Below are 27,968 nucleotides of genomic sequence, written 5' to 3'. Positions count from 1 at the left end.
TGTATAAGCCAGAATGACTTCCCTATATCTCAATATGTGAAAACGGCTTTTATCAGTCTTGTCCCTGTGAACCTCTGGAACTGAGCTCCGTGTTCAGTTGGCCTCCTGCGAGAACAGGAAATAGAAAAGGAAATGCTGTTAAGTAGGGTGTCAGTATGAAGTGGCAGAATCTGAAGAGGCAGAGTTTTGGTTTTTGTTGGGTTTTTTTTCTGAAAAAAAGTATTTTTATTTTTTTAAATTTTTATTTTATATTGGAGTATAGTTGATTAACAATGTTGTGTTAGTTTCAGGTGTACAGCAAAGTGATTCAGTTATACATAGACATGTATCTATTCTTTTTTAAATTATTTTCCCATTAAGTTAATACAGAATATTGAGCAGAGTTTCCTGTGCTATAACAGTAGGTCCTTGTTGGTTATCTATTTTATATATAGCAGTGTGTACATGTCAACCCCAAACTCCCCCTACCTTTCCCCCCACCCCCCCCCCCCCGTAACCATAAGTTCCTTCTCTAAGTCTGTGAGTCTGCTTCTGTTTTGTAAATAAGTTCATTTGTATCATTTTTTTTAAGGTTCCACATATAAGCGATATCATATGAAATTTGTCTTTCTGTTTCTGACTTACTTCACTTAGTATGATGATCTTTAGGTCCATCCATGTTACTGCAAATGGCATTATTCAGAGGCAGAGTTTTGTATGTCACATTCTAGTCAGCCTTGCTACACAGACAACTCCAGCTCTGGTTTACTTAAACTGCTTAAATTAAATCCAATTGCAGGAAGTGTTCCTGGATCCAACCAGCGATCCCTCACCACTGAATTGCTTCAGCCTCACTAGCAGGACTGGGGCGCAACTCACTGGCACAAATAGCTTTTGACTTAAACCGTTTTCAACTTGTTAAGAGGAAAACATCTTATTAACATCATAAGTGTTTCACACAACAGTAAGCTTTACGGTTAGAGACAGTAACTTAATCCAGGCAGGGAACAACGCTGCGTCATAAAACGCAAAAGACACTCAAGTATTCCTAAAGCCTAAAGGCACCCCTTCGCAGCGAGGCGGAAGGACACCTCTTTCCCAGCCTTCTCCTGGGGCCGCGTAGACCTTGGCTCCATGCCTCGCCCCTCGCGGGTAGCGCTCCGCCCAGGCCCCGCCCCCGCCGCTCAACTCCTCGCGTGCGCAGTTGCCAACGGACCCGGAAGCGGAGAGTGGGGAGCGAAGGTCACAGGCGGAGCGTAAGTTTCTTCTTTCTAGCGTAAATTTGCGCTTCACAACCCCCACCCCAACCCATCCTCTGGGTGTGGGAGTCACTACGGACCTTAAAATCACCGCACCTGCCCCTCCGCCCCAAGTAAGTCCAGACGTCGCCGTCACAGGGCAGGGGTCGTTTCCGTCTGGGTTTGAAATCGCTCTGAGGCTAGTTCGTTCCTTTGGCTTTTCTTATCGCTTCTTTTTCGCTACATTTTCCTGGTTAAAATCCTTTACTGCCCTCCGCGCCCCCCCTGTGAAGTTCTTTTCTGCGAGGTGGATTCGCTCCGCCTCAGCCTCGCCCTCTCGGCCCCTGGAGGGCAGCCATGGCCGCCCCGCTCCCGGAGAGCCCGCGTCCTCTCCCCGGTGCCGGGATTCTGGAGAGCCCGCCCCTCTCCTGAGACCCCCTCCCTCCCTCCACGCCCGTCTTTTTTCGTGTCTTCCTCAGGCCGGTCCTTCAGCTCCCCCTGCCTCCGCTTCTTAGCCACCCCTTCCCCTCACCCCGCATAGGGGGAGGTGACCTGGGCCAGCCGTGTGACGCTCAGTGTTCTTCGGTCTCAAATTCCACCCCGCTGGCAAATGCGCACTTCCGGTGGGCGGGCATCTTAATTCAGTCGACATCACGGTAAATAGGTGGGCGAGGGGGATCAGGAGAAGCAGGGACAGAGCGGTTGACAGAGAAATGGGAAAACTAAGGTGAAAATAAGAATGAGTGAGAACAGATGGCAACGTCGAGGATGGGTGAGGGCCTGTTTCAATGAGTACTTGGTAAGGATGTCAGTGATATTTTAACAGTTGAAAGTGAGTTCCGTCAGTCAGTTTAGTATTGCGTTTTCTTCCCTTTTATGTGATCTGTGAGCTACTAAGTAGATGTTCCTCTCAGGTACCTCTTGTCTGTTCTCTGCAAGTGATGAAGAATGGGCTGGATTGACCTGGAACCTTCTTCCAACAGAGCCCCTCTATTCACGTTGAAGACGTTTGCCCAGAGCTTAGTTCTAAGCTGACCCCTTTCAACGTTTTCCCAGGAGGACCAGCTTCTTGATCTGCATACTGAATGCCCAGTGTCCTTCAGTTTGCAGCTTGTGTGTGTTCCTCTCGCGATCCTGTGCCCGTAGGTCTCTGTGCCTTTCAGCCCTGTTTGCTCATGCATGCATGGAGGGGAGGAGGAGAAATGGAGAAAGTGGAGAGGAGCCTGTAGGTGCCTGCCGGAGGGATACGGAAGTAAGTGTGGGCCTCTAGATGAGCCCAATGAATGGGGTGTGCACCTGTCCCAAGCAGAGCTGTGGGATCATGGGGTGTGTGGAACTGTTGGCAAGAGATGCTGCGGTTCTGGCTGGAGCATCTACAAGTGCGTTTTTGGGTGGTTGTGGGCTGCGTGGAATGGTTTGGGGTGCCCTAGTGTCTTAGCTCACGTTTCCTGGGACACAGATGTGGAGACAGATTTGCACGCATGGGTTTAATCGAGTAACTCGTGATCACACCTGTGGAGGAATGAAGGCAGTGGATTTGGCAGAGAGAAATGTATTCCTGCGCTCTTGTTAGAATCAAGGCCTGAGCCGAGCCCACAGGGAGCTCTGTGAAGGAGGATGGTGTGTTGGTCCTAACGGGTGCCTAGAGGGTGTCCCACAGAATCCACCCCAATCAGTGACGTCTGTGGGATCTTTTGGGAAGGCAAGAATCATCATGCCTCCCATATAGCAATTACAGGGAAAACCTTCAGAGATCATTTTGTGGGTTACCTTTTGTGTTCTGAGATATTTTGAGTTGCAGGTGAAGAAAGTTCCAGTAGCATTTTGGAAGATACGAAAGAGAACTTGGAGTGTTTTCTTCAAAGATGTTGGGGTCTTGTTGGGACATGTGCATCACTGGAGACACCTCTTAGTAGTAGTTTTTGGAGATGACAGTTTGTGCTGAGGTCACTGAATGAAAAGATGGTGTCTTCAGTCTAGTGGGTCCTCGAGGGTCTTCATGTGTACTGTTCCATCTAAATGCATGAGTTATTAGGGTTTGGAATGTTTTGTGGGGTTTCATAGTAGGATAAGGGATCATTATGGGGTGTCTTGGGACTCATGAGACTTCGTGAAGTCTGTATGACTCCAGAAGGGAAACATTGGGTCTTAAGCTGCAGATGGCAGAAAGGGTTCATAGGGAGGACCTGTGGGGGATGTGTCTATGGGCACAACTTGAGAGGGGCCATAACGCCCTATGACTCGGGGAAGGATTGTTCCAGGAATCGGGGGCAGTCAACACCAAGGTGAATTGAAGTACAGAGGCTCATTGTTGGGAAAAGGCAGCTTCTGCTTTCTTCCTGCCAGGCCAGTGGTGGGTTCTCTACTGTCCTCTGCACATCTGTCCCAAAACACCACACACAGACACACACACAACAGTCACAAGGCGGCTGGGGAGCAGAGGAGCAAGATGTTTTAAACTAAATGCGGAACCAATGCGAAGGGCTGCTGTGGGCTGAGCAGGGCATTTGGAGAGAGGAAGGGGAGCCTCATCTGGGGAGTTACAGCCCTGGTACTTGCGGGAAAACTCAGGAGTGGGATGAAGGAAAAGCTCTGTTCACGCTCACCAGTGGATCTGGGGCTCAGCAGTTAGTAGAGTGTAGAATGGGCTGAGCTGATGGGGTCAGACGACAGAAAGGAACTTGCGTTCCTACCCAGCACACACTCACCCTTCATACACATTTCTCTGTTGTGTTCGCTAGAATGTCAGTGATGGTGGTTTCCCAGATAGGTGACTTGAGGAAGAGAAGTGTTTTCTCTCTTTGTGCCTTGCCTCCCTCAGGTCTTCCAGCTTCCCCTCTACTGTTCTGTTCAGACACCCACTTCCTGCTGTGCTTTTGCTGTTTGCACAATCCCAACCACCCCATCAAGTCAGGATTTCAGGCTGTGACCCTCCCACCCCCCCGGCCCCACCGCAGCATATGGGATCTTACTTCCCTGACCAGGGATCGAACCTGCGCCCCCTGCGTTGGAAGCACAGAGTCTTAACCACTGGGCCGCCAGGGAAGTCCCAGGTTGTGATTTTTTTTTTAAGCCAATGTCACTGCAGAGTGAGAAATCCTAGACACCGAGACCTTTTCTCCATTGAGGGGTCTAGGCAGCCGGGAGGCCTCTCCTTTTTCTGCTGATTTTAGGCTCTTTTATTTCCGAACTGGGTCTTGCTCAGCCTTAGGCAGCTACCCCTTGGTTGAGCTCACTGCGGTCCTGGTTGAACTTACACTTGCCCTTTGCACTTGTTGAGGGTAAGGGGCTTTGTCTGGATGGAGGACCCTTGGCTAGACCCGCCTCTGCTGTTCCTGGTCAGCTCCTTCCTCACTCTTTCCAGGGCAAAGGACCCCTGCGCACATCTGTCCCCCAAAGTGAAGACCATGCCGCAGGGTGTACGAGTTTCACTCTGTGTTCTTCTCATTAATTTGCTGACTACATATGCAGTACGTACTATAGTCCAGGCTTGTTTTGTTTGCATCAGGGGTAAAATGATAAGCCAGTGGAATACACTCCCCTGCCTTATCCAGGTTGTTTTTCCATCATGGAGCCAAGCACACCCTGTCACTTACTCACAGCCGTGCAAGTCAGATGCCGCAAAGCAAAGGACGGGTGCACTCATTCTCCTGTGACCCTCTACTTCCTTGCCCTCCCTGGCATCCCCATCACACCCAGCTGTGCCTCCTCTGCTGTCCCCGTGGGGCTCATCACCGCTGGAGAAAAGCACACCCCCAGACTGACCGGTCTCACTTCAGGTTCCCAGCTCTGTTCCCTCACATTCCCTGTGTCTGCTGCATACCTTTCCTTTACAGGCCCTCATCAGCCCAGTTCATCCTCTCCCATCTTTCCTCTCAGAGACCCTGTTTCTTCTTCATGGAGCTCCTGGAGCGAAGGGAAGAGATCTCCTCTAACTGGCTCACTCATCTGCCTCAGGGCCTGTGTTCTCTCCTCAGTATCGACTGTGAAGTCTGTCCCTGCTCCTGGCTGCGGCTGACCCTGCGATTGTGCCCTTGTTGCCAACTTCACTCTGTGTCAGGACGGCATGCCATCCTTCCTCCACTGCATCATGTATTTGACTTTTAGGGGTTTATTTTCATCAGCATACACAAATGGTGGTGTTGCCTACCTTACACACGAAGACCAACACACACACACGCTCGCACACACACACACACGCCAAAACCTTTTTATGCACTCTACCATCTTTATTTTTTTAATTTTTTTTTTAAAAAGGAATTATTTATTTATTTATTTTGGGCTGTGTTGGGTCTTCGTTTCTGTGCGAGGGCTTTCTCTAGTTGTGGCAAGCGGGGGCCACTTCATCGCGGTGCGCGGGCCTCTCACTATCGCGGCCTCTCTTGTTGCGGAGCACAGGCTCCAGACGCGCAGGCTCAGTAGTTGTGGCTCACGGGCGTAGTTGCTCCGCGGCATGTGGGATCTTCCCAGACCAGGGCTCGAACCCGTGTCCCCTGCATTAGCAGGCAGATTCTCAACCACTGTGCCACCAGGGAAGCCCTTTAATTTTTTTAAAGATGTCTTATTGGAAGTTGCACTCTTTTTTTTTTTTTTAATTAATTTATTTATTTATTTTGGCTGCGTTGGGTCTTCGTTGCTGTGCGCGGGCTTTCTCTAGTTGCGGCGAGTGGGGGCTACTCTTCGTTGCGGTGCGCGGGCTTCTCATTGCAGTGGTTTCTCTTGTTGCAGAGCACGGGCTCTAGGCGTGTGGGTTTCAGTAGTTGCGGCACGCGGGCTCAGTAGTTGTGGCTCGAGGGCTCTAGAGCGCAGGCTCAGTAGTTGTGAGGCACAGGCTTAGTTGCTCCGCGGCATGTGGGATCTTCCCAGACCAGGGCTCGAACCCGTGTCCCCTGCATTGGCAGGCGGATTCTCAACCACTGTGCCACCAGGGAAGCTCACTCTACCATCTTTAAAACAAAGCATTCTTAATTAACTACATTGTCCCCACTACTAAGTACCTTTTTTTCTATGCTCCATTTCAGATCACAATGTACTACAAACTTGTTTATGTTCTTTGTCTTCAATTCTTGCCTCTAGTTCCCCAGTGAACCCCACCCAATCAAGCTTTCACATCCACCAGCGATTGATACTTTCTTTTCCAGAGTCACCAATGACCTCCTCATCTCTCAATCCAATCATTTATTTCCTCTTCTCATCTTGCTTGTCGTATCGGCAGCGTGTTGCGCACTCGATCACTCCTTCCTTGAAAGACTGATTTTCTTGAAAGACTGATTTAACCTTTAAAAGTCTGTTTGCTTCAATTTTCTTCTCACTTCCCTGTTCCCTTCTCGCTGTCCTCTGATGAATTTTTCTGAACACCCTGGTTTCTGAACGTGGGAGCATCCAAAAGTTTTAGTCGTTGAACCTCTTCTCTTGTCTACATCCGCTGCCTTTCCTCATCATTTCTTCTCATGAGTTTTCAACACCACCTGCTCGTCTCCCAGTTTGCCGTCTCAAGCCCACATCTCTCCCTTAGAGTCTGGAATCCTGTGTCCAGCTGTCTCCTCGACATCTCTGCTGGGACATCTAACAGGCATCTCCGCCTTAATTTGTCCGAAACTGACTCCTTGAGATCCCTGGCCATGTTCCCCCTGCCATCTAACACATCTTGCTTAAGGGCGACACCGTCCTTCCTGGGGCTCTGATGAACATTTTGGTATGTATATAAAATATATAAAACACTACATTATGTGTAATTGTTCTAAAATGTAAGATACAAATATATTAGATGTTTACTTAAAATGAATGATGGAATACGTGGTTGCTAAAATTCTTTTTTTCTTATGGAAGAAAAATGTTTGGAGACCAAGGCCCTTCCTCATCAGCTTCCCCTAGTGCCTCTGACCTCCCCTCCTGCCGTCTCCTCCTCCTCACCCTGCTCCAGCCACCCAAGGCTCCTTCCTTTTCCTGGGGTCAAGGTTACTACAGTCCCAGGGCCCTCACAGGGGCTGTCCCTCAGATCCAGGTGGCAAACACGCTTCCTCCCCCAGGTCTTTGGTCTGATGTCAGCGTCTCAGTGGAGCCTTCTCTGACCACCCACCTCCCATTTAACATGCCAGCCACACCCTCCCCCCCACCTCTGGTCCTTAACGCCTGCTCTGCATGTTTCCTTCTGCTGCTTCCCCTTCCACTGGCTGAGTCCTGGTGAGAACCAGGCCTCAGGGGAGAGCAGACCCACAAGGAGGTGTCACACCTTTCAGAATGGCTATTTGCCAATAGATAAGAGATAACAAGTACTGGCAAGGGTGGGGATAAAAGGGAACCCTCCTACACTGTTGGTGGGAATGTAAATGGTACAGCAGTTGTGGAACTCAGTGTGGAGGTTTCTTCAAAAATTGAAAATAGGTCAGGCAGACCGCCTGGCAAGCCCATTCTGGCTGTTGACGCAAAGGAGACAGAGTCAGTATTTGGAAGGAGATGCCTGCACTCCTGTGGGCATCCCTGCATTAGTCATGGCAGCTAAGGTGTAGGAACAACACGAAGGTCTGGTGACAGATAAATGTGTTATATATATACCATGAACTATTACCATTCAGCCGTAAAAATGAAGGATCCTGCCATTTACGACACTGTGGATGAACATGGAGAACATTCTGCCAAGTAAACTAAGCCAGATCTAGAAAGACATACTGTCTGATCTCGCTTATGTGTGGAAACTGAAAAAGTTAAACTCATAGAACCAGAGAGTAGAATGGTGGTTACCAAGGTCTGGGAGTTGGTGAAAATGGGGAGATTTTGGTCAAAGGGGTAAACTTTCAGTTGTAAAATGAGTAAGTTCTGGGGAGCTAGTGTGCAGCATGCTGACTGTAGTTAACTGTAGTGTATTTCTATATGCTTGAATTTTGCAGAGAGAGTAAATGTTACGTGTTCTCACCACACGGACACAAAATGGTAATTGTGGGTTGATGGAAGTGTAATTACTTGATTGTGGTAATTATTTCACAGTGTATGTGTCTGTCAAATGATCACATCGTACACCTTACATTTACACCTTTTTAATTCGTCAGTTATACCTCAGTTAAGCTGGAAAAGAAAAAGCAAGTGGGGGCTGTGCTGGGCTTGCCTCCTCTGAGCACTGCTCAACCCAGGCTTCCCATTAGATCGATGAGGCATTTTGCATAGACATGTTTTGTACCCTCTGACCAGGGATTCCTCTTCATGTAGTCAGTGTAGGGCCCAACCTCAATCATATTTAAGGTGCCCCAGGTGATTCCAATCCGGATCCCTCACTGAGCATCGTGACTCTGGGTCCCCCCGTTCCTGAGGGCTGAGGTCTGGGCTGAGGCTGAGGGGCTCTGCTCTGCGTGGGGATGAATCAGGGCTGGTCTGTGACCTGCAGGGGGTCGTCGGGTCCAGCTGAGGTGCCCGCTGCTGCTGTGTACGTGGGGGCCTCACCAGGAGGGGAGCGAGATCTGAAGAAAGGGTGGGAAAACTTTCCTGTTGGTCTCTGTGTGGGAGTTTACTGTCCTGAGCCCCTCCTGGGACAGTGGGCAGCAGGGGACTGTCTGTTCCACATGCTGAGGTCTTCCCTGTGTGTGTGGCTGTGACTCAGGAAGGGGGTGTGTTGATTCTAAGCATTAAACAGCTTGTTTTCCACTTTCAAGATTGACCTCTAAAGACTCATGTTGTCTGAGGAAGAAGCCCGGAAGAGGAGGAAGAGGAAAGAAAAGGAGTCAGGAATGGCTCTTTCTCAGGTAAAGTCATATTCTCAGTTGTTTCTTCTGTCTGTCCTTCCTGAAATGCCCTTCTTCGGACTTGCCAATCTTCTGTGATGCTTCAGTATGTTCTTGCTCAATAAAATTTTTTTTTTTTTTTTTTTTTAGTATTCTTTTTGTCATGATTTTTAGTTATCCAAGAATTTTTCAACTCTACTATTTTGATAATTTCTTTCCTTAATCTGTTAAATTAATGTACACCACTAATAACCCTTCCAATTTTGAATCAATATTTTATTAGTGGAATAAACAAACAAACTCAGTTTGGCTTTTTTTTAATAACTACATATCTAAATTTAAATGGATAAAATTATATTTGTATTTTTGAGTAATGTATTTTATAGACATTAAAGCATTATATATTTCTTCATGTTTGTACCTGTTTTTTACTAACCTACTATAGAATAATGTTGACAAACTAAATTAAGTACACTTAGTACATTTTCATTGTCCCAGAGATGTTGAAATACATTGATCAAAATGATAATTTAAAAAATCATCCAAAATACGTTGAGACAGCTGCTCTCATTTTAGTGAGTGGTGTGTCTACATGTGTGTGCATTAGTGCATGGATGTGCAAGTCCATGGCTTTTATAAAATATCATTTTATAAATAAGTTTTATATTTTTTTAGCAGTTGAAATTACATGGTACTTCTCTTTTACACTATCCCATTAATAATTTAAATAGCAAAAATGGTAACATTATGTGTAGACATGTATGTATTTATATATGACTTTTTATGCATTTGCACATTGTTCACCTTGTACTCATTTTAGGATTTTTCAGGGAACCCTCTGTCAGGGTACTTTTCATGCTGTACTTAACTATTTGATTGTTTAGGTTTGATTAGGGGCCGACCACCTGAGTTCAGGTGCTCGCTGTGTCATTTCCTAGCTATTTGCTCTGAGGCGAGTTTCTTAGAGTGGCTGTGACACAGTTTTCTCCTCTGTAAAGTGGGGACAGGTCTTTCTCTAATGAGCTATTATGTCGATAACAAGTTAACATATGTAAAGTCTCAAGCGTGATGCTCAGCACACAGGAAGTGTTCGCACGCGTTTCGTCATTGTTCTTGTTACCGCATCACAATTTTAAGATCCTGATCTCCCGGTAAAGCCACTGTGGAGTCGCCTCTGAAGACGCCACTCATGTCCTAGCTCATCTGCGTACCGAATGCCCGCAATGTGTAGAACGTAACGTCTGACACTCCTGTGTAGACAACTCGTGTTGCGTTTTTACTTGTATATTTCATGTATCATCCACAAAAACCAGTAATCCACACTGACTCGGAGGATAGCGTAATCTTTTACGGAAGCAAAGAAACTAAAATTTCAGGCATGTAACTTGCTCAAAATGCCTTTACTCAAATCTGTCAGAACTCACTCTTCAACCCAGTTGATCTTCTCTCTTCTCCTTTTATGTGACGGTAAGAACTCTCCTCATGGCCCCTTGGTGAGATGTATCTTTCGTTTCAGGGACAGTTGACCTTGGAGGATGTGGCCATCACGTTCTCTCAGGAGGAGTGGGAATGCCTGGACCCTGGTCAGAGGGCCTTGTACAGGGACGTGATGCTGGAGACCTACAGGAACCTGCTCTCCCTGGGTGAGGATAACTTCCCTGTAGAAGTTGGGATCTGCCCTTGCATATATTTGCATTTTCCCTTGTGTGCCTCTTGGGAGGCCCTGTTGTGCTTAACTGACCTGAAAGCCCTGTTGACTCAGACGTGAAAAGCTTTATGATGCGACATCAGGAGTTTAAAATTGCTTTTCCTCAGGAATCTGCGCATTTCATGATATACTAGGAGTTGTTCCAGAGTTCAGTATTTACAAAGCCCAATGGCAAACTCTTAATATATCAGATTTCTTGTTTTCTACCCCTGTGCTTTTGATTCAGTAGTTCTAGGAAGAGAGCTAGATGTCTGCATATTATACTGTTCCCTGTGTATTCAGAAGGAGGCAGTGGATGAATTTGTGAAATGTTTCTCCAGACCCATCTGTAATGTCCTCACTCCTCAGCTGAACAAGGAACTGGGATTCTGGAAACGCCACAGTACACCATGTTCCTTTCTTTTTATGAGTACGAATTTCTGTTTCTGTTGTGAATATTATCTCCATTGTGGAGCAAGGGAAAGAGCTCTGGGCTCTGGAGAGTGAAGTGAAAAATAGCAAAAAATCAAATGAATGGGAACGTATCAAAGGTGCCAACACAGGTCGGAGCTCAGAAGAGCGGAGAGGAAACCTCACCATTAATAGTGTTTGGGCAACTTTTCTTAAGTGGGAGAGTTCTATGGGAAAACAGAAGTTTATTTCTTGTGAACTCTCAGAGGAAATTTTTCTCCTCCCTAACTTATCACTCTGTCCTTCAGCATGTAAAATGTGTCTTTTCACCCTTCAGGGGTGCTGCAGCTCCAAAACAGACAAAGGCAGAGTTTTTATCATGATCTGCACTCCGTCATCTGGCTCCTGTGAACTCTTTGGTTCCTTGACCTTGAGGAGCATGGGACGGGATGTTTGAAAGGGGTCTCTTTTCCCCTTGGTCTCTCATTCTGTTCTTGATTCCATCAGATGCTTAGTTCTTAGTCCATGTTGATCGGAGGTGACCCCTCCACAGTCCTAACCCCTGGACCTTTCCCAGTTCCATCTCCATTTGCTGTACTTGGGAGACCTAATCAGGAGATGAGAAAACACTGGCTGCTCTTTGATTCCATCTGTCACCCCAGAACCTGCATGGGGCTGTCTCAAGCCCCGTCTGCCTGTTCAAATCCCTCCGCCCTTCCTCCTGTTCTATTTTTGTCACACAGCTTGAGGGTGTGTAATGGGGGGTGGGTTGGATCATCTGTGATTGTTACTTAGGAAAACTGTAAAGACGGTGGACAGAGAGATCTTCTTTTTAATCCCCAGTCCTACATGAGGAGCATATGCCAGTCTGTCAGGCTCTTAGCTTGGCATCTGTGGATAGAGCACATGGTCCCATCTCAAGATCCTACGATATCTGACCCCACATCTTGTATTTTCCTGCCTTTTGCACGACTCTATCTAGTTGGGTAATGGAGACTCTTCCAGATCTCGTATTCTCTTAAGTTTGCATGAATTTGCCCCTGAAACTTGCTTCTGAAATACACAGTCCTAGGGTCTGAAATTTTATCCTATTTTTTTGCCGTGATCATCCACCTTTAAGTAACAGGCAATTTTTGGTGGACTGTCCTATGGAGTGGGTTTCCTTGGTGACAAAATTCTTGATGGAGAATCCTGTCACTCATATCTTGCGACGTTATCCTGCTACATAAGAAGCACCACTTGAAGCTACTCAGTAGAGTGGTCAGCATGTCCCAGGATACTGAGATGGAAAGTATCAGGAGAGCCTGACTGATAAGTGTTTTCAGTAATCTTTCCAGTTTGGAGGAGTGTCATGAAAGCACCTCTCAAGGACACTGTGACAGTGGTGTTCACATATGCTAATGACCATCCCCTTTGTGCCACAATAAATAACACGAATTTCTGCTGGGAACAACATTTGTTATGAAGATCATATCCTCATATCTCTGAGGCTGTTGACTAAACTGTTGTCCATACCACATTTTCTATCCTCTGTGTGTGCCATTGTTCATTCTACCTCAACACATTATTTTCAAGCAACTTAGTGAGGGAACTTACGAAGCTGAATGATGCCTTCAGTGAAGTACCGTAATTTGTTGTGTTTGAGCCGCTGCTACTCTTTGTGTTCTTTGTTTCATATTTGCAGTGTGTGGGAGGGGGGATTAGGGAGTGGATATTGTTGTCTATATTTTACGGTATTTCCTCCTTTAGAGTTGGGGGTATGGCTCAGCAGCTGTTTCCCTAAATCCTACACTTAGTCCAGAATATTTTGAAAACATATTCTTATTAATTCCTTCTACTTCTTCTCACCTAACTGAGTACCAAATATTAAATTTATTACAGTTTTTAAGTTGGGATTTTTAATATCTTGAGAATATATGTATTTTTAATTGTCACTCTCTTAATCCCAGGAATACCATTTGATTGCCTTGCCATAATTTGTTATATAAAATTCATTGCTTTTCCTATTGTATGTTTTCAATTTTCTGTACATGATTTGTTGAATTTTATATAAATTTCACTGAGTTTTTATTTTGGGGCATGATTGTGATATTCTAATAATCATGCTCCCTGTCTAGGTTCATTGTGTCCATGTTGATACACTGAATTAATACTTATATATGCCGTTGTGTTTTATAGAAAATTTAGCCCATTTCTTGCACTTTATGAACTTCTCCACTGTTGTTTCTGACACCTGTATTTCCTGCAAAACTTCTAACGTTCTGGAAACTCCATTCCTTTTTTTTTTTTAGTTTATTTTATATTGGAGTATAGTTGATTTACAATGTTGTGTTAGTTTCTGGTGTACAGCAAAGTGATTCATCCATACATACATGTAATAGTTTGCATCTGCTAATCCCAGACTCCCAATCCCTCTTCTGGAAATTGCATTCTTGAGTGAACACAGGAAGAACGTCTTGTTCCCCGTCTTCCTTTCCATTAGCTTCATATAAAGTGCACCTGGTCCCCGATGTCCCTCCTACTGGTGCTGTGCTGTTGTCCTCTGGCTTATCTGCTGTGTGTGCTGGTCACCACCTCTGTGCACATGGGTCTCCTCCATCGGTCTCCACACCACAGCCAGAAAATGTTTCTGCACGGAACTGCTGTTACTACAACGCCCATTAATACAAGTCCTTCCCCATGAGGGCCATTCACCTGTTTTCTCCATAAGGTTACTTCTGTTCTCCTGATGATATTTATGAAGTCTAATTGATTAATTTTAGACATATTGCATATTATTGATTGATTCGAAATAATTATGTATCTACTAATACATAGTATTAACAGTAGAAGCACCCCCAACCTCATGTTCTTTTTTTTATTGTGTCAAAGAACTTTCATAATGTTTTACATCATTTGAGCTTAGAAGAGTTAATATATACCACGTTTTTCTTGTTGTTTGACTATAGATTCAGTTGATGACCATGAGTATTTAAACTCACTTGATTTCTCCCCATTATCCCCCCTCAGCCGCCCCTAGCAAACACCATTCTGCTTTCTGTTTCCACGAAGTTGACTGTGTTTGATACCTCACTTGATACCTCACATAAGTGGACTCATATAGTATTTTCTGTGACTGGCTTATTTCATAACATCCTCAAGGTTCATCCATGTTGTAGCACATGACGGGATCTGAGTCTTTTGTTGTTTTGCCTGAATAATCACCTTTTTGTGCATTCATCTGTCAGTGGACACTTGGGATGCTTCCACCTCTTAGCTATTGTGAATAATGCTTCTGTGAACATGGGTATGCAAATATCTCTTCCAGATCCTGCTTTCAATTTCTTTGTTACATATACAGGGAAATGAAATTGCTAGATCATAGGTCTCTTAGTCGGTTTTGGCTCCTCTAGCAAAGTTCCATAGACTGGGTGGCTTGTTAACAACAGAAATTTATTTCTTACAGTTCTGGAGGCTGGAAGTCTGAGATTTGGGTGCCAACATGGTTCAGTTCTGAGGAGGACCCTCTTCCCCATGTCTGGCACAGAGCTCCCCAAACCCTTGGAATTTCCTGAGTGATAACAGCAATGGGAGCATCTTTTGTTATAATATTAGGTGTCTTGTCCTCAGTTTCTGAAATTACTTCAGAGCCATGAAGGTAGAATGGGTGTCTTGTTATTCATAACAAATCGCCTTAAGTCACAACTGAGTTTATGGTAATAAGGTGACCTTTGGAAATTCCCTCAAGATGGGGGGCTGTCACCAGGGGAACCAGCCATGTGATTAGAAGGTTGGAACTTTCAGTCTCACCCCTGATTGGAGGGGTTGGGGAGAGGGGCTAGAAGTTGAGTTTGCCTGCCAATAGCCACTGATTTAATCAGTCACGCCTGTGTAATGAAGCCTCCATAAAAACCCAGAAAGAGGGTTCTGAGAGCTTTCAGGTTGATGAACAGGTGGAGATTTGGGGAGGATGGTGGTCTGGGGGAAGGCGTGGAAACCCCGAACCCTTTCCCCATACTTTGCCCTGTGCATCTCTTCCAGCTGGCTGTTCTTGAGTTATATCCTTTATAATAAACTGATGATCTAATAAGTAACATATTTCTCTGAGTTCTATGAAACATTCTTAACAAATAAATTGTTGGAACCTCTGATCTGTAGGCTGCTGGTCAGAAGCCCTGGTGACATCCTGGACTTGAGATTGGCATCTAAAGTGTGAGGTGGAGGGGGTAGTTTTATAACACCAAGCCCTTAACCTGTCGGATGTGACTATCTCCAGGTAGATAGTGTCACAACTGAGTTCAATTGTAGGACACCCAGCTGATGCCTGAACATTGCTTGTTGGTGTGGGGATCCACCCCTACCCCCATGATGGAATTGCTGATCAGACCCTTTTAGAATTCTTTCTATATTCCCAATATTAACCTATTATCAGATACACGATTTGCAGATATTCTTCCCATACCGTATGTTGTCTTTTCACTCTACCGAGTGTGCTTTAATGCACAATACATTGTAAATTTTGATGCAGTCCAGTTTATCCGTTTTCACTTCTGTTGCCTGTGCCTTTGATGTCATATCTGATAGATCATTGATGAATTCAGTGTCATGAAGGTTTCCTCCTGTTTTCTGCTAGGAGTCTTATACTTTTGGAGCTCATGTTTAGACGTATGTGGTGTAAGGCAGTGGTCCAGCTACATTCTTCTGCATGTGGATATTCAGTTTTCTTAACATCTTTTGTGGAATACAGTATCATTCCCCCACTGACTGATCTTGACACCCTTGTGGAACATCATTTGACCATATACACGTTGTTTCTTTCTGACATTTATTTCTCTATTCTGTTCCACTGGTCTCTCTGTGCTTATGCCAGTACCACACTGTTTTGATGAGTGTAGCTTTGTGTTAAGTTTATTTTTTTTTTATAAATTTATTTATTTTATTTTTGTCTATTTTTGGTTGTGTTGGGTCTTTGTTGCTGTGTGCGGGCTTTCTCTAGTTGCAGTGAGCAAGGGCTACTCTTTGTTGCAGTGTGCGGGCTTCTCATCGCAGTGGCTTCTCCCGTTGCAGAGCACGGGCTCTAGGGCGTGTGGGCTTCAGTAGTTGTGGTGCATGGGCTTGGTTGCTCTGCAGCACGTGGGATCTTCCCGGACCAGGGCTCGAACCCGTGTCCCCTGCATTGGCAGGCAGATTCTTAACCACTGTGCCACCAGGGAAGCCCTGTGTTAAGTATTGAAATAAGGATGTGGGAGACCTCCAACTTTATTCTCTTCAAGCTTGTTTTTGCTGTTCTTTGTCTCTTGAGATTTTATACGCATCTTAGGATGAAATTATCTATTTTATATGCATCTTAGGATGAAATTATCTAAAATCCCAAGAAACACTTGGGATTTTGCTAGGTATTTGCATTGAATATGTTGATTATTTTGGGTAGTATTGACATCTTGACAATATTGTATTCCAGTCCATGAACTTGGAATATTTTTGCATTTATTTGTATCTTTTCTAATATTTTTCAGCAATGTTTTTAGTTTACAGTGTACAAATCTTCTTCTTTGCTAAGGTTATGCGTAAGTGTTTTATTCTTTGATGTTATTGTCAGTGGAATTGTTTTCTCAGTTTTCTTTCAGATTGTTCATCGTTAATGTATAAAAACACACTTGATTTTTACATGTTGATAATATATCTTGCAACTTTTCTGAATTCATTCATTAGTTCTAGCAGGATTTTTGCAGAATCCTCAGGTCTTTCTCCACATTTGATCGTATCGGCTGGAAACAGATAATTTTCTTTCCTTTTTCTATCTGGATACCTTTTATTTCTTTTTCTTCCTATTCTGGCTAGGACTTCTAGTAATTTTTTTTCAGTAATATGTTTTATACAGATAGTGAGAGCATGTATCATTGTCTTGTTCCTGATCTTCAAGGAAAAGCTTTCAGTCTTTCAACATTGAGTATGATGTTTTGGCCATTTAATACATGTCCTTTCCTGTGTTGAGGTAGCTGTTCTGTATTCCACTTTATTGAGTGTTTTTTATCATGTTAACATTTTTCAAATAGTTTTCCTGCATCAACTGAGATGATTGTGTAGCTTTTTTTTTTTCCTTTTACTCCTTTAATATGCAGGTTTACATGGAAAAGTTTTTATATGTTGAACCACCCTTGCATTCCAAAACTATATCCCCCTTGGTCGTGGTGTATAATTCTTTTAATGTGGTGTTGCATTTGGTTTACTATCGTTTTATTTGTGATTTTTGCATCAGTGTTCATCAGAGGTATTGGTCTGTGGTTTTCTAGCAGTGTCTTTGTTTTAGTATTAGAGTAATTCTGGCCTCATAGAATGAGTTTGGAAGTATTTCCTCCACTTCATGTTTTTTTGGAAGTGTTTGAGGAAGATTGGCATTCATTGTTTTTAAATGTTGGATAGAATTCTGCAGTGAAGCTATCTGGCTTTCCTTTGTTGAATGCTTTTTGATTAGTGATTCAATCTTCTTACTAGGTATAGGTCTGTTCAGTTTTTGTATTTCTGTGTTGTTCAGTCTTCAGAGGTTGTGTTGCTGAAAATTTAGCCATTTCTCCTTGGTTTGCCACCCTTTATTTACACATAGCATTGCTTATACTATTCTCTTATAATCCTTTTGATTTCTGTAGCATCAGTTGTAATGTTCCCTCTTTCATTTCTGATTTTAACTATGAGTCTTCTGACTTTTTCTTAATCTTGCTGAGTGTAAATTTTGTCTCTCAAAGAACCAACTTTTAGTTTTGTGATTGTAGTTTTTTAATTTTCTAGTTCCTTTATCTCTAATCTTACTCTTATTTCTTTCCTTCTGGAGCTTTGGCTCTGTTTTGGTCTTTTGAGATCTTTTTTTCCCCCATCTTTTCTTCCTTTCTCTCTCTCTGCTTTTTTTTTTGAAATTCTTATTCACATGATAAACCAGGATCTCTTTTGTGTACTCCTTTGTATTTTCTTTTTCCCCAGGTCTGTTGACATATAATCAAACATAACATGGTGTAAATTTAAAGTGTACAGAGTGATGATTTGATATACATATAATATATTGCTAAATAATTACCACAGTTTAGTTAACACATACATCAATTTACATAATTACAATTTTGTGTGTGTGTGTGGTGAGAACATTTAACATCTACTGTCTTATCAAATTCAAGTATATAATTACAGTATTGTTCACAACAGTCACCATGCTATGTATTAGATCCCCTGAACTTATTCACCTTATAACTGAAACTGCCAATCCCCAGCCCCTGCAACCACTATTCTACTCTTTTTCTAATCGTTTGGCTTTTGTTTTTGTTTTAAAATTCCACTACGTGTGATATAATTGAGGTCATACTGTATTTGTGTTTCTCTCCTGACTTATTTCACTTGGAATAATGCCCTGAAGGTCTGTCCATGCTGGTACAGATAGCAGGATTTACTACTTAATTTTTTTTATTGCTGAATAATATTCCATTGTGTGTGTAACATTTTAAAATTCATTTACATACTGTTGGACACTTAGGTTATTTCCATGTCTTGGCTATTGTAAATCATGCTGCAACAGCATGGGGGGCAGATATCTGAGGTAGTGATTTCATTTCCTTTCAGTATGCATCCAGAAGTGGGATTGCTATATCCTATGGGAGTGAAATCATGCACCTCAGATTGGGACTTGAACCCACGCAGCCGGGACTCGAACCCGGCCAAAACCCACAGTCTTCCAACTGAGATCACACACCTGGTTTCAGGACTTAATGAAGCTCAGGTTCTTGATGTCTCATCGCAGAAAGAATTCAGTGAGAAACAAAGCGATTGGTAAGAAGTGGATTCATTTAGAGAGAAACACGCTCTACAGACAGAGTGTGGGCCATCTCAGAAGGTGAGAAAAGCGCCAGGGTATGGGGTTGTCAGTTTTTATAGGAGTGGGCAATTTCATAGGCTAATGAGTGGGAGGAGTATTCCATTTATTTTAGGAAGGGGTGGAGATTTCTAGGAATTGGGCTACTGCCCACTTTTTGATCCTTATGGTCTGTGTTGGAACTGTCATGGCGCCTGTAGGTATGTCATTTAGCTTGCTGATGTGAGCGTATACTGAGGCTCAAGGTCTAGTGGAAAAAGTCGACTTGTCCGTCATCTTGGATCCATTTGGTTCTAATCAGTTTATGTCATGTCCTCGGGCTGTGTCATTCTTTCAAAGGTTGTGCCCTGCCTCCTTCCCTCCTGTTTCAGTAGTTCTTTTTTTGTTTGTTTTTTTAAATATTTTGAGGAACCCTCCATACTCCTGTCTATGGTGGCTGCACGAATTTACATTCCCACCAGCATTGCACTGGGTTCCCTTTTCTCCATATGCTCACCTCCCCTTATTATCTCTTGACCTTTTTTTTTTTTTTTTTTTTTAATTTATTTATTTATTTTTGGCTGCGTTGGGTCCTCATTTCTGTGCGAGGGCTTTCTCCAGTTGCGGCGAGCGGGGGCCACTCTTCATCGCAGTGCGCGGGCCTCTCACTGTTGCGGCCTCTCCCGTTGCGGAGCACAGGCTCCAGACGCGCAGGCTCAGTAGTTGTGGCTCACGGGCTTAGTTGCTCTGCGGCATGTGGGATCCTCCCAGACAGGGCTCGAACCCCTGTCCCCTGCATTGGCAGGCAGATTCTTAACCACTGCACCACCAGGGAAGCCCTCTCTTGACCTTTTGATGATAGTCATTCTACCAGGTGTGAGGTGATAGCTCACTGTGATTTTGACTTGCATTTCCTCCTAAGGAAGGAGCTGGAATTTGGGAAGCTTCCTCCCAGTTGTGGTTGTGGTTTTCTGTAGTTTTTATTCTCTATTTCATTTATCTCTAATCTACTTTTTTCTACTTCTGCTAGCTTTGGTCTTTTTTGTTCTTCTATGTATATATATTCCACCTATAAGTAAGATCATTCAGTATTAGTTTTTACGTGTGACTTATTTTACTGAGCATATACTCTCAACGTCCATCCATGCTGGTACAAATAGCAGAATTTCCTTCTTTTCTGTGGCTAAATAGTATTGCATTGTGCATGTCTACTAGATTTTTTTTTATCCATCCATCTCTTGGACACTTAGGTTGTTTCTACATGTTGGCTATAGTGAATACTGCTGTAATGAATGTGGGAGTGCAGGTATCTTTTTAAGACAGTGATTTTATTTTGTTCGATATATACCCAGCAGTGGAATTGCTGCATTATATGATAGCAGGGTGTTTTTTTTTAATATTTTGAGGAAATTATATACCGTTTTCCATAGTGGCTGCAACAGTTTACATTCTTCCCAGCAGTGATCCCTTTTTTCCACATTCTGCTCAACACTTGTTATCTCTTGTCTTTTTGATGATAACCCATCTAAGGGGTGTGAGGTGATATCTCACTGTGGTTTTGATCTGCATTTCCTCCTGAGGGCAGATCTGGGTATTAGGAGGCTTTCTCCTGTTCAGTCTCACAGCAGTGTGCTGGGGAGTGAGTGAGTCAAAGGCAAGCAAATCGTCATGATCTTTCTGACACTTTTTGGCTCAGTGTTTTGGGGGTAGTCATTTGTTTGAGTGCTGCAGCTTTATTACTGGTTTCCAGAGTTCTCCCAAAGGATTTTTCCCCCCTTTGGTTGTATATTGTTGTTAACTGGGTGTCTCCATGGGGTAATCATTGCCTTGAGTTTATTGGTCTTACCATCTTGCTGACATCACTCCTCATGCCTTTTATATGGCAGAGATTGTGTTAAGAGATCCAGGATATGAGTTCAAGTAATTAGAGACCCCAGGAAAAGGGACACTATTATTTTTAATATCAAACAAAGAGTCTTAGATTTTTTTTTAAAGATTTTATATGATTAGTGTTTTATTTAGTAAAATTCTTTTTTTGTTTTTTGTTTTTTTTAAACTAACATTATCACATCTTAAAATTCTCAGACCTTTGCAAACACCTCCTGCTATCTTGGTATCTCCAAACAAACTCTCTGCCCACCCAGCCAGGAGATCATCATTTTGAAATCAAGATCCCCCTATTTTGCTGTACCATTGATAACATTGTATTGTACCTGCATGTGTGTGTACCGAGTAAACACATCCATCTACTCTTGATGGCCATTTCCTGATTTTTCTCCCATTCTTGCACATATCCTGGAATATCGTTGTGTGTTGAATACATGCCTGGAAATGGAACGCATGAGATACTCAGTTTAACAAATTTCACAGCACATATTGATGTAGGTGTAAACATGCTTTCTCCCTACAACATCACACTCTCTGCATTTTAAAATCTCTTCCATTTTTGCCCCATAGTCTGTATATAATTCCATTAGTTAAAAATGGGACAGCATTGTGCTCCTTGCCAGGTCTTCTTTTCTTCTGAGGTCAGTATTTTAGTCACCCTCGTACAGTTGTATACCCACAGATATGCAAACACAAGCTGTGCACCCACATGTTTGTTACTCCCTGCCCTCCACTCTTGCCCTTCCTCATACCTGACCTTTCTTCACCAGGTGTCTTGATTTGGATGGAATACACTGTTATTTCCTAGAATTATTAAGTTTTTACTCTGGAACTCCCCAATTTCCACAACACTCCTTTACCCACCCACCCTATCCCTGCACTACTCACACTGTAAAAAATGGCCCCTATTTATCCACTGAACAACTTTCTCCAGACAGGATCTAAATCAGAATGTACAGTGCTGGTGACTCAAAAGCCAATTCCAGGAGGAGTGGCTGAGTCACACTATTATAGTGACACAGCTGAGTTCTTATATCTCCCTTGAAGTATTTCTTTCTAAGCTCCTGGTATTCGTTGTAATATTTTGTAATATATACTGCCTGAGTGGCCAGTCATGCTTAAGAACATGTCTGATTCTGTAGGTACAGGTTCAAATCTTGCTTCTCTCACTTTCTGTGTAAATTTGTGTTATGTACCTAAACCGTGTGAATCAGCTGTCCTTATTTTAAAAATAGTGGTGATTTACCTCAAGCCTTAAAACAAATTAGTGTTTTTTTGTGTTTTGGTTTTTTTTATTAGGTTGTGTGGGGTCTTAGTTGCGGCAGGTGGGCTCCTTAGTTGCAGCTCGCCAGCTCCTTAGTTGTGGCATGTGAGCTCTTAGTTGCAGCATGCATGTGGGATCTAGTTCCCTGACCAGGGATCGAACCCGGGCCCCCTGCACTGGGAGCGCGAAGTCTTATCCACTGCGCCACCAGGGAAGTCCCCAAATTAATGTTTTTAAATGGCTTAGAATATTGTATGTTTTACAGTAAAGACTCAAAAAGTTACTTTTCTATAATAAGATATGTCAACTTTCTGTCATATTTATTATGAGATATCCCTTTGTCTGCAATACACCTTGTATGTTTTTATTTTTCAGTATATTCTCAACAATGTTGTCTCTGACCTTAATTAGTAAATTTTCAAAGTACATTACTCTGTATCACATATAATTTGGTGCCAGTGAACAGGATAATTAAAGGGCACTGCATAGAGAGGGAATTCCTCTATTAATTGACTGATATAACTGCAGTCATGAAATCATAACTGCGACTTCTGACTTCTTTCTCCAGCTCTTCTTTTAATGTTATGTATTTTCCTGACATGATATTGCATAAGTCAGTGATTTCAACATAACTCTCAGTTCTTATATTGTGTGCTCCTTCTGGAATATAAGTCCTTTCTTTATTCTAAAGGGGGAATGTTAAGAGTTCCACAGAGTAAAATTTTCTATAATATGGTGACTTATTATTTATGCTGGCTTTATCATGATTTACTAGAATATTTATCAATTTATATTGTGATTTATAGATGATGTTTTTTCAGCATGTTATTATGCAATATATCTGACACGCACCACTTATTAATGCTGTAAAATGCCTATTCTCAATGGGTACATTTGGATTTATAATGTGTATTAAGATAAATATTTTGTTTTCTTATAAATTGTTTTATTGATTTATTTTCTCAATGCTACAATGGTTTTGTGATTCTAAACTGCGAGTTATTTAGATTATTCATTAGATAAGCTTGTTTTGGATTATTTACCATTACAGTACATTGGCCTTTAGTACTTATTTATGTACAATAATTATGCATAAAATATATATTATGGTTTTTTTCTCCTCAGTTATGAGACAGCAGTATGTTTACTGCCAACAGGTATGTGATCTTTGTGGTCATGGTGGAAAATACCCTTTCTTTGAGAGCTAAGTTTGCACAATGTGAGTGTTTTTGTCGTAGGGTGTTTGACTAGGCTACCCTAAAATTAATTTGAATTACATGTGATTATTCTTTCATTAATAAAGGATCCTATTTCTTTAGTGTGTCAAAAAATTTGAAGATCATGGTTGGGAAGTTTTATAACTCTATTCAGGATAAGTATTACCTTTGGCGTCATATCACGTTTTCAACATGAAACGTTTATTTACGATCTGTAATTAATAGCATACCTATGTTTCTTTGTATCTTGTAGCTGTCTCTCATATACATGTGATCAAGAAATTAAAACCAAAAGCGAACAGTGACACAGGAGAAATATTCCAAACAGTGATGTTGGGAAGACATGAAAGCCATGAAATCAGAGATTTTTACTTCAGGGAGATCCAGGAAAACATGCATGTGTTTGAATGTCAGTGGAGAGATGATGAAAGAAATTACAAAGGAATGCCTATAACCCATAGTGAAAATCTCACTGACAGAAAAAATCAACATGGTGGAAGGGATACTGGAAACAAACTTATTGAAAATAGGCTTACATTAAGCTTTCAGGATGAACTGCATATATTTAAAAGTGAAGAGAAATTTGATGAATTTAATCAGGCTGACAAGAGTATCAACAGTAGTACCTCATTTTTACCACTTCAGACAATTTCTTCTATTGTCCAAACCAACATTCCTAATACATATAAGAATGACTTTATGCATCCTTCAATACTGACACAAGACCAGAAAGCATACAAGAAAAAATCTTACAAATGTAATGAGTGTGGCAAAACCTTTCCTTATGGCTCAAACCTCAGTAGACATCAGTTAAGCCATACAGGAGAGAAACCATATAATTGTGATGTATGTGGTAAGGTGTTTAGTCGAAATTCACACCTTGCATGTCATCGGAGAATTCATACTGGAGAGAGACCTTACAAATGTAAAGAGTGTGGCAAAGCCTTTAATCAGCGCTCAAACCTCAGTCGACATCAGGTCATCCATACAAGAGAGAAGGCATATGAATGTGATGTGTGTGGCAAGGTCTTCAGTCGAAAATCAGTCCTTGGAAGTCATCAGACGGTGCATTTTGGAGAGAAATCTTACACATGTAATGAGTGTGGCAAAGCCTTTAGGAAGCGTTCAAGCCTTACTCAGCATAAGAGGATCCATACTGGAGAGAAGCCTTACCTATGTGTTGAGTGTGGAAAGGCCTTTAGGAAGCATTCAAATCTTACACAGCATAAGATAATCCATACTGGAGAGAAACCTTACAGATGTAATGAGTGTGGCAAAGCCTTCAGTGTGCACTCAGCCCTAAGGAACCATCGGATAATCCACACAGGAGAGAAACCATACAAATGTGATGTGTGTGGCAAGGTTTTTAGTCGAAATTCAGTCCTTGCAAGTCATCAGAGGCTGCATACTGGGGAGAAACCTTACAAGTGTCATGAGTGTGGGAAGTCATTTATTCAACGTTCACTCCTTTGGATTCATGAGAAAATTCATACTGGCGAGAAACCTTACAAATGTAATGAGTGTGGCAAAGCCTTTCCCGTGCGGTCAATCCTTACCCAACACATGAGAATCCATACTGGAGAGAAACCTTATGTATGTGTTGAGTGTGGCAAAGCCTTTACAAAACATTCAAATCTTACTCAACATAAGACAATCCATACTGGAGAGAAACCATACAAATGTGATGAGTGTGGCAGAGCTTTTACCCAAATTTCAAGTCTTAGTAGGCATCAGAGAAGGCATACTGGAAAGAAACCAAATAAATGTAGTGTGTGTGTCAAGGCTTTGATGCAACCTTCACAGCTTTGGGGTTATGAGAGAACTCACACTGGAGAACACAAATGCAATTTATGTGGCAAGGCTTTTATCCAGCACTCAAGCCTTGAGGCACATCAGAGGATTCATAGAGGAGAAAGACCTTATAAATGTAATAAATGCGATAAGGCTTTTATCCAGAATTCACAACTTTGGCGTCACAAGAGAACTCACATTGGAGAGAAATCTCATAAATGTAATGAGTGTGGCAAAGCCTTTACAGATAGTTCACATCTTAATCGACATAAGATAATTCATACTGGTGAGAAACCTTACAAATGTCATGAGTGTGGCAGAGCTTTTACCCAATTTACAAACCTTGCTAGGCATCAGAAAATACATAATTGAAAAGAAACATTATAAAGCTGATACATGTGGCAGTGCTTTTATTAAAAGCTGAAGCTTTGGGGATCATTGGAGAATTCATAGTAGAAAGAATATAATACAAATATAAGGATTGAGATAAAACTTATGCAGGTGGTCAAGCCTTAAAATCAGAGACTCCATCAAGGAGAGAAATCATATAAAACTTAAGTATGTGGCAAAGCTTGTAACTAGGCTTGTGGAACATAACAGAATTCTTTTTTTTTTTTTTTTTTTTTCTTAACAGAATTCTTACTAGAGAGAAACCTTCCAAATGTAATGACAGTGATCAGCTTTGTCAGAAATGTGTACCTTTGTGGTCATGAATGAATTCACATAAGATAGAAACTGTACAAGTGTGTCAAGGCCTTTAAGCAGTGACCTCAGGATACACCACAAAGAATTCATACCGGACAGAAACATTACAAATGTAACAAAGGTGATAAAGTGTTCAACCACTGCTGTCAATCGACTTACACATAAGAAAATTTATACTGGGGAACTAAATCTGCCAATGGAGAAAGGACGTCTGTGGGAAAGTTTAATTATCTTCAGTTTGTGACATTTTTTTATTCAGTTATTTGAGGTTTCTTGAAAAGGCTACATTATTGTTGATGACCCGCAACCTGAAGTTAGAAACCTGTTGATGTTGTAGTTTCATTACATGCTTTTCATTTGTCACCATGATGGTCTCAGGGAAGGGATCAGTAAGATGAAAGGACCTACTTCTTGGGAATTCCCTGGCAGTCCAGTGGTTAGGACTCCACACTCTCACTGCCAAGGACCCAGGTTCAGTCCCTGGTCAGGGAACTAAGATCCCACAAGCTGCGCTGCACCGCCAAACAAACAAAAAAAAAAGGACCTACTTCTTTAGGTGGGGTTTATTCATATCCATGTAACCTAGAAAAACTAAGACACAGTTTTAAGATACAATGTGATATAAATTTGAGAGCCTGGGGAGTGACAGAATAGATGAACACTAATAATACATTATTTGGCTGTTTGGGTTGAATGGCATCTATAACAATCCATGTTAGACTCAAACAACTTACAATTTTGAAAATGTATATTCATAATTTGCATTTAGCTATTCACTCCATGGTGTATCCTAGATTATTTCTGTGGCTATAATAAAAATACAGTGAAATTTCAGATTCTCACACCCTAATACCTGCCTCCCCATTCATGGATATACACGACATGATTATAGTTTTGCCTGCCTTTTTGTGTGTGGAGGCCAAAATTAGACCCGTGGATTACACCTTTACGTGAAGTGAAAATAGAAATAGAGTAAGGATACGAAAAATAGAAGAAATTTCAGAAGTAAAGATAAATATAGCAGCCTATTTTTTGTAATTGGAGCACTCAGGGAAATAATTTGAAAGGATTGGTGTTCATCAGTTTCCTTCTAAGAATGAACATACACAATGAGAATTTTTTGGAGAGCTCACATATTCACCCTGTAACACATGTTTCGTTAGTTTGAACTTGTGCTAACTCTGCTGGAACAGGACAGAGCCCCACTCAAGTTTTGGGTGTCAGGACTAATGATTCCATACACTAAAGTATTTGCATATGAATGTTTGTTACATAATGAGCCTTTCTGGGGAGAGCAGGGTAGACTTCCCAAGTTGTTCCAAAAATGGCTACAGAGAGCAGAGAACGCTGATGGGCTTGTGTTATGGTGGATACAGGACCAGGCTGGGGTGATGGTACTTTATTGTGGTGTGAACCTACAACTGCTGCTAAGGTTGGGAGCACTCGGGCTTTATCTAATCAGCCTGTCCTGCCCAGTTGGGCAGAATCGGAAGAGGTTTTAGTGAGGCTTAAAGGTGTCAGTAGTCAGACATCAAAAATGGAAACAGACTCTTTTGTATAAAACTGAACGTTTACACTTGAAACTCCTGAATTCTTGGTTGGGAAAAGACCACAATTTTCATAATGTGATAACGTACTTGCTACATTCCTTCTCCTGATGCACACGTAGATCCCATTGCACAATATGATTATTGAAAATGGTTGTGAAATCCTATTTACATAAATTCCTAAGATATTTTCATATTTGTTTCATGAAAATATGTGGAAGTGTGTATGAGACTACATAATGATTCAATAATTTTTCAAAACAGCCATTTTTGAAAGGCTATAAAAATCTATTTGAAGTTACAGTAATAAGCAATATGTTTCATAGTTTCTATACCGTAGTAACATTCCATTTTGTTAGTCATATTTATCGTCTTTTTAAAATACTGTTTAGCCCAATTTGTATATTTAATTTGTATTTCCTTTTTATTGATTCAGTGAAAAATCTGGAGGATGCATAAATCAAGTTATTTTCAGTTTTGTGTGGTATGAAAATGTACATAGAGCAATGACAGGTACAAAGCATGTGTTATATAAACACAAAGAAAGAGGCCTCTCACGTTTTTAATTTAGGTTGAGAGAATTGAAATGATACAAGATAATGAACTAAAGTCTCAGAATGTGGAAGCAGGAGACTTGTTGCTAATGTGCAGGTGCATCACTGGAATGTTTGGAAACTTGATACGTTAATTTTACCTTATAGTGTATCTCTCCAGTTC

General features: G+C 42.0%; 1 protein-coding gene across 1 annotated transcript; it reads left to right on the top strand.

The window, feature by feature from the left end:
* Nucleotides 1-1,180: 1,180 nt before the first annotated feature.
* On the top strand, nucleotides 1,181-27,429 carry LOC137752978 (zinc finger protein 665-like). Its single transcript, XM_068527897.1, has 4 exons — nucleotides 1,181-1,235; nucleotides 8,861-8,950; nucleotides 10,446-10,572; nucleotides 23,462-27,429. The coding sequence occupies exons 2-4, from the start codon at nucleotides 8,879-8,881 to the stop codon at nucleotides 25,369-25,371; spliced, it is 2,109 nt and encodes a 702-aa protein (XP_068383998.1). The 5' UTR covers nucleotides 1,181-1,235; nucleotides 8,861-8,878; the 3' UTR covers nucleotides 25,372-27,429.
* Nucleotides 27,430-27,968: the final 539 nt, after the last annotated feature.

This window comes from Eschrichtius robustus, chromosome 19 (genome assembly GCF_028021215.1).
Source record: "Eschrichtius robustus isolate mEscRob2 chromosome 19, mEscRob2.pri, whole genome shotgun sequence".
In the NCBI taxonomy this organism is placed as follows: domain Eukaryota; kingdom Metazoa; phylum Chordata; class Mammalia; order Artiodactyla; family Eschrichtiidae; genus Eschrichtius; species Eschrichtius robustus.
The sequence above is the reverse complement of the archived record's forward strand: the minus strand, read 5'-3'. Positions and strand labels throughout refer to the sequence as shown.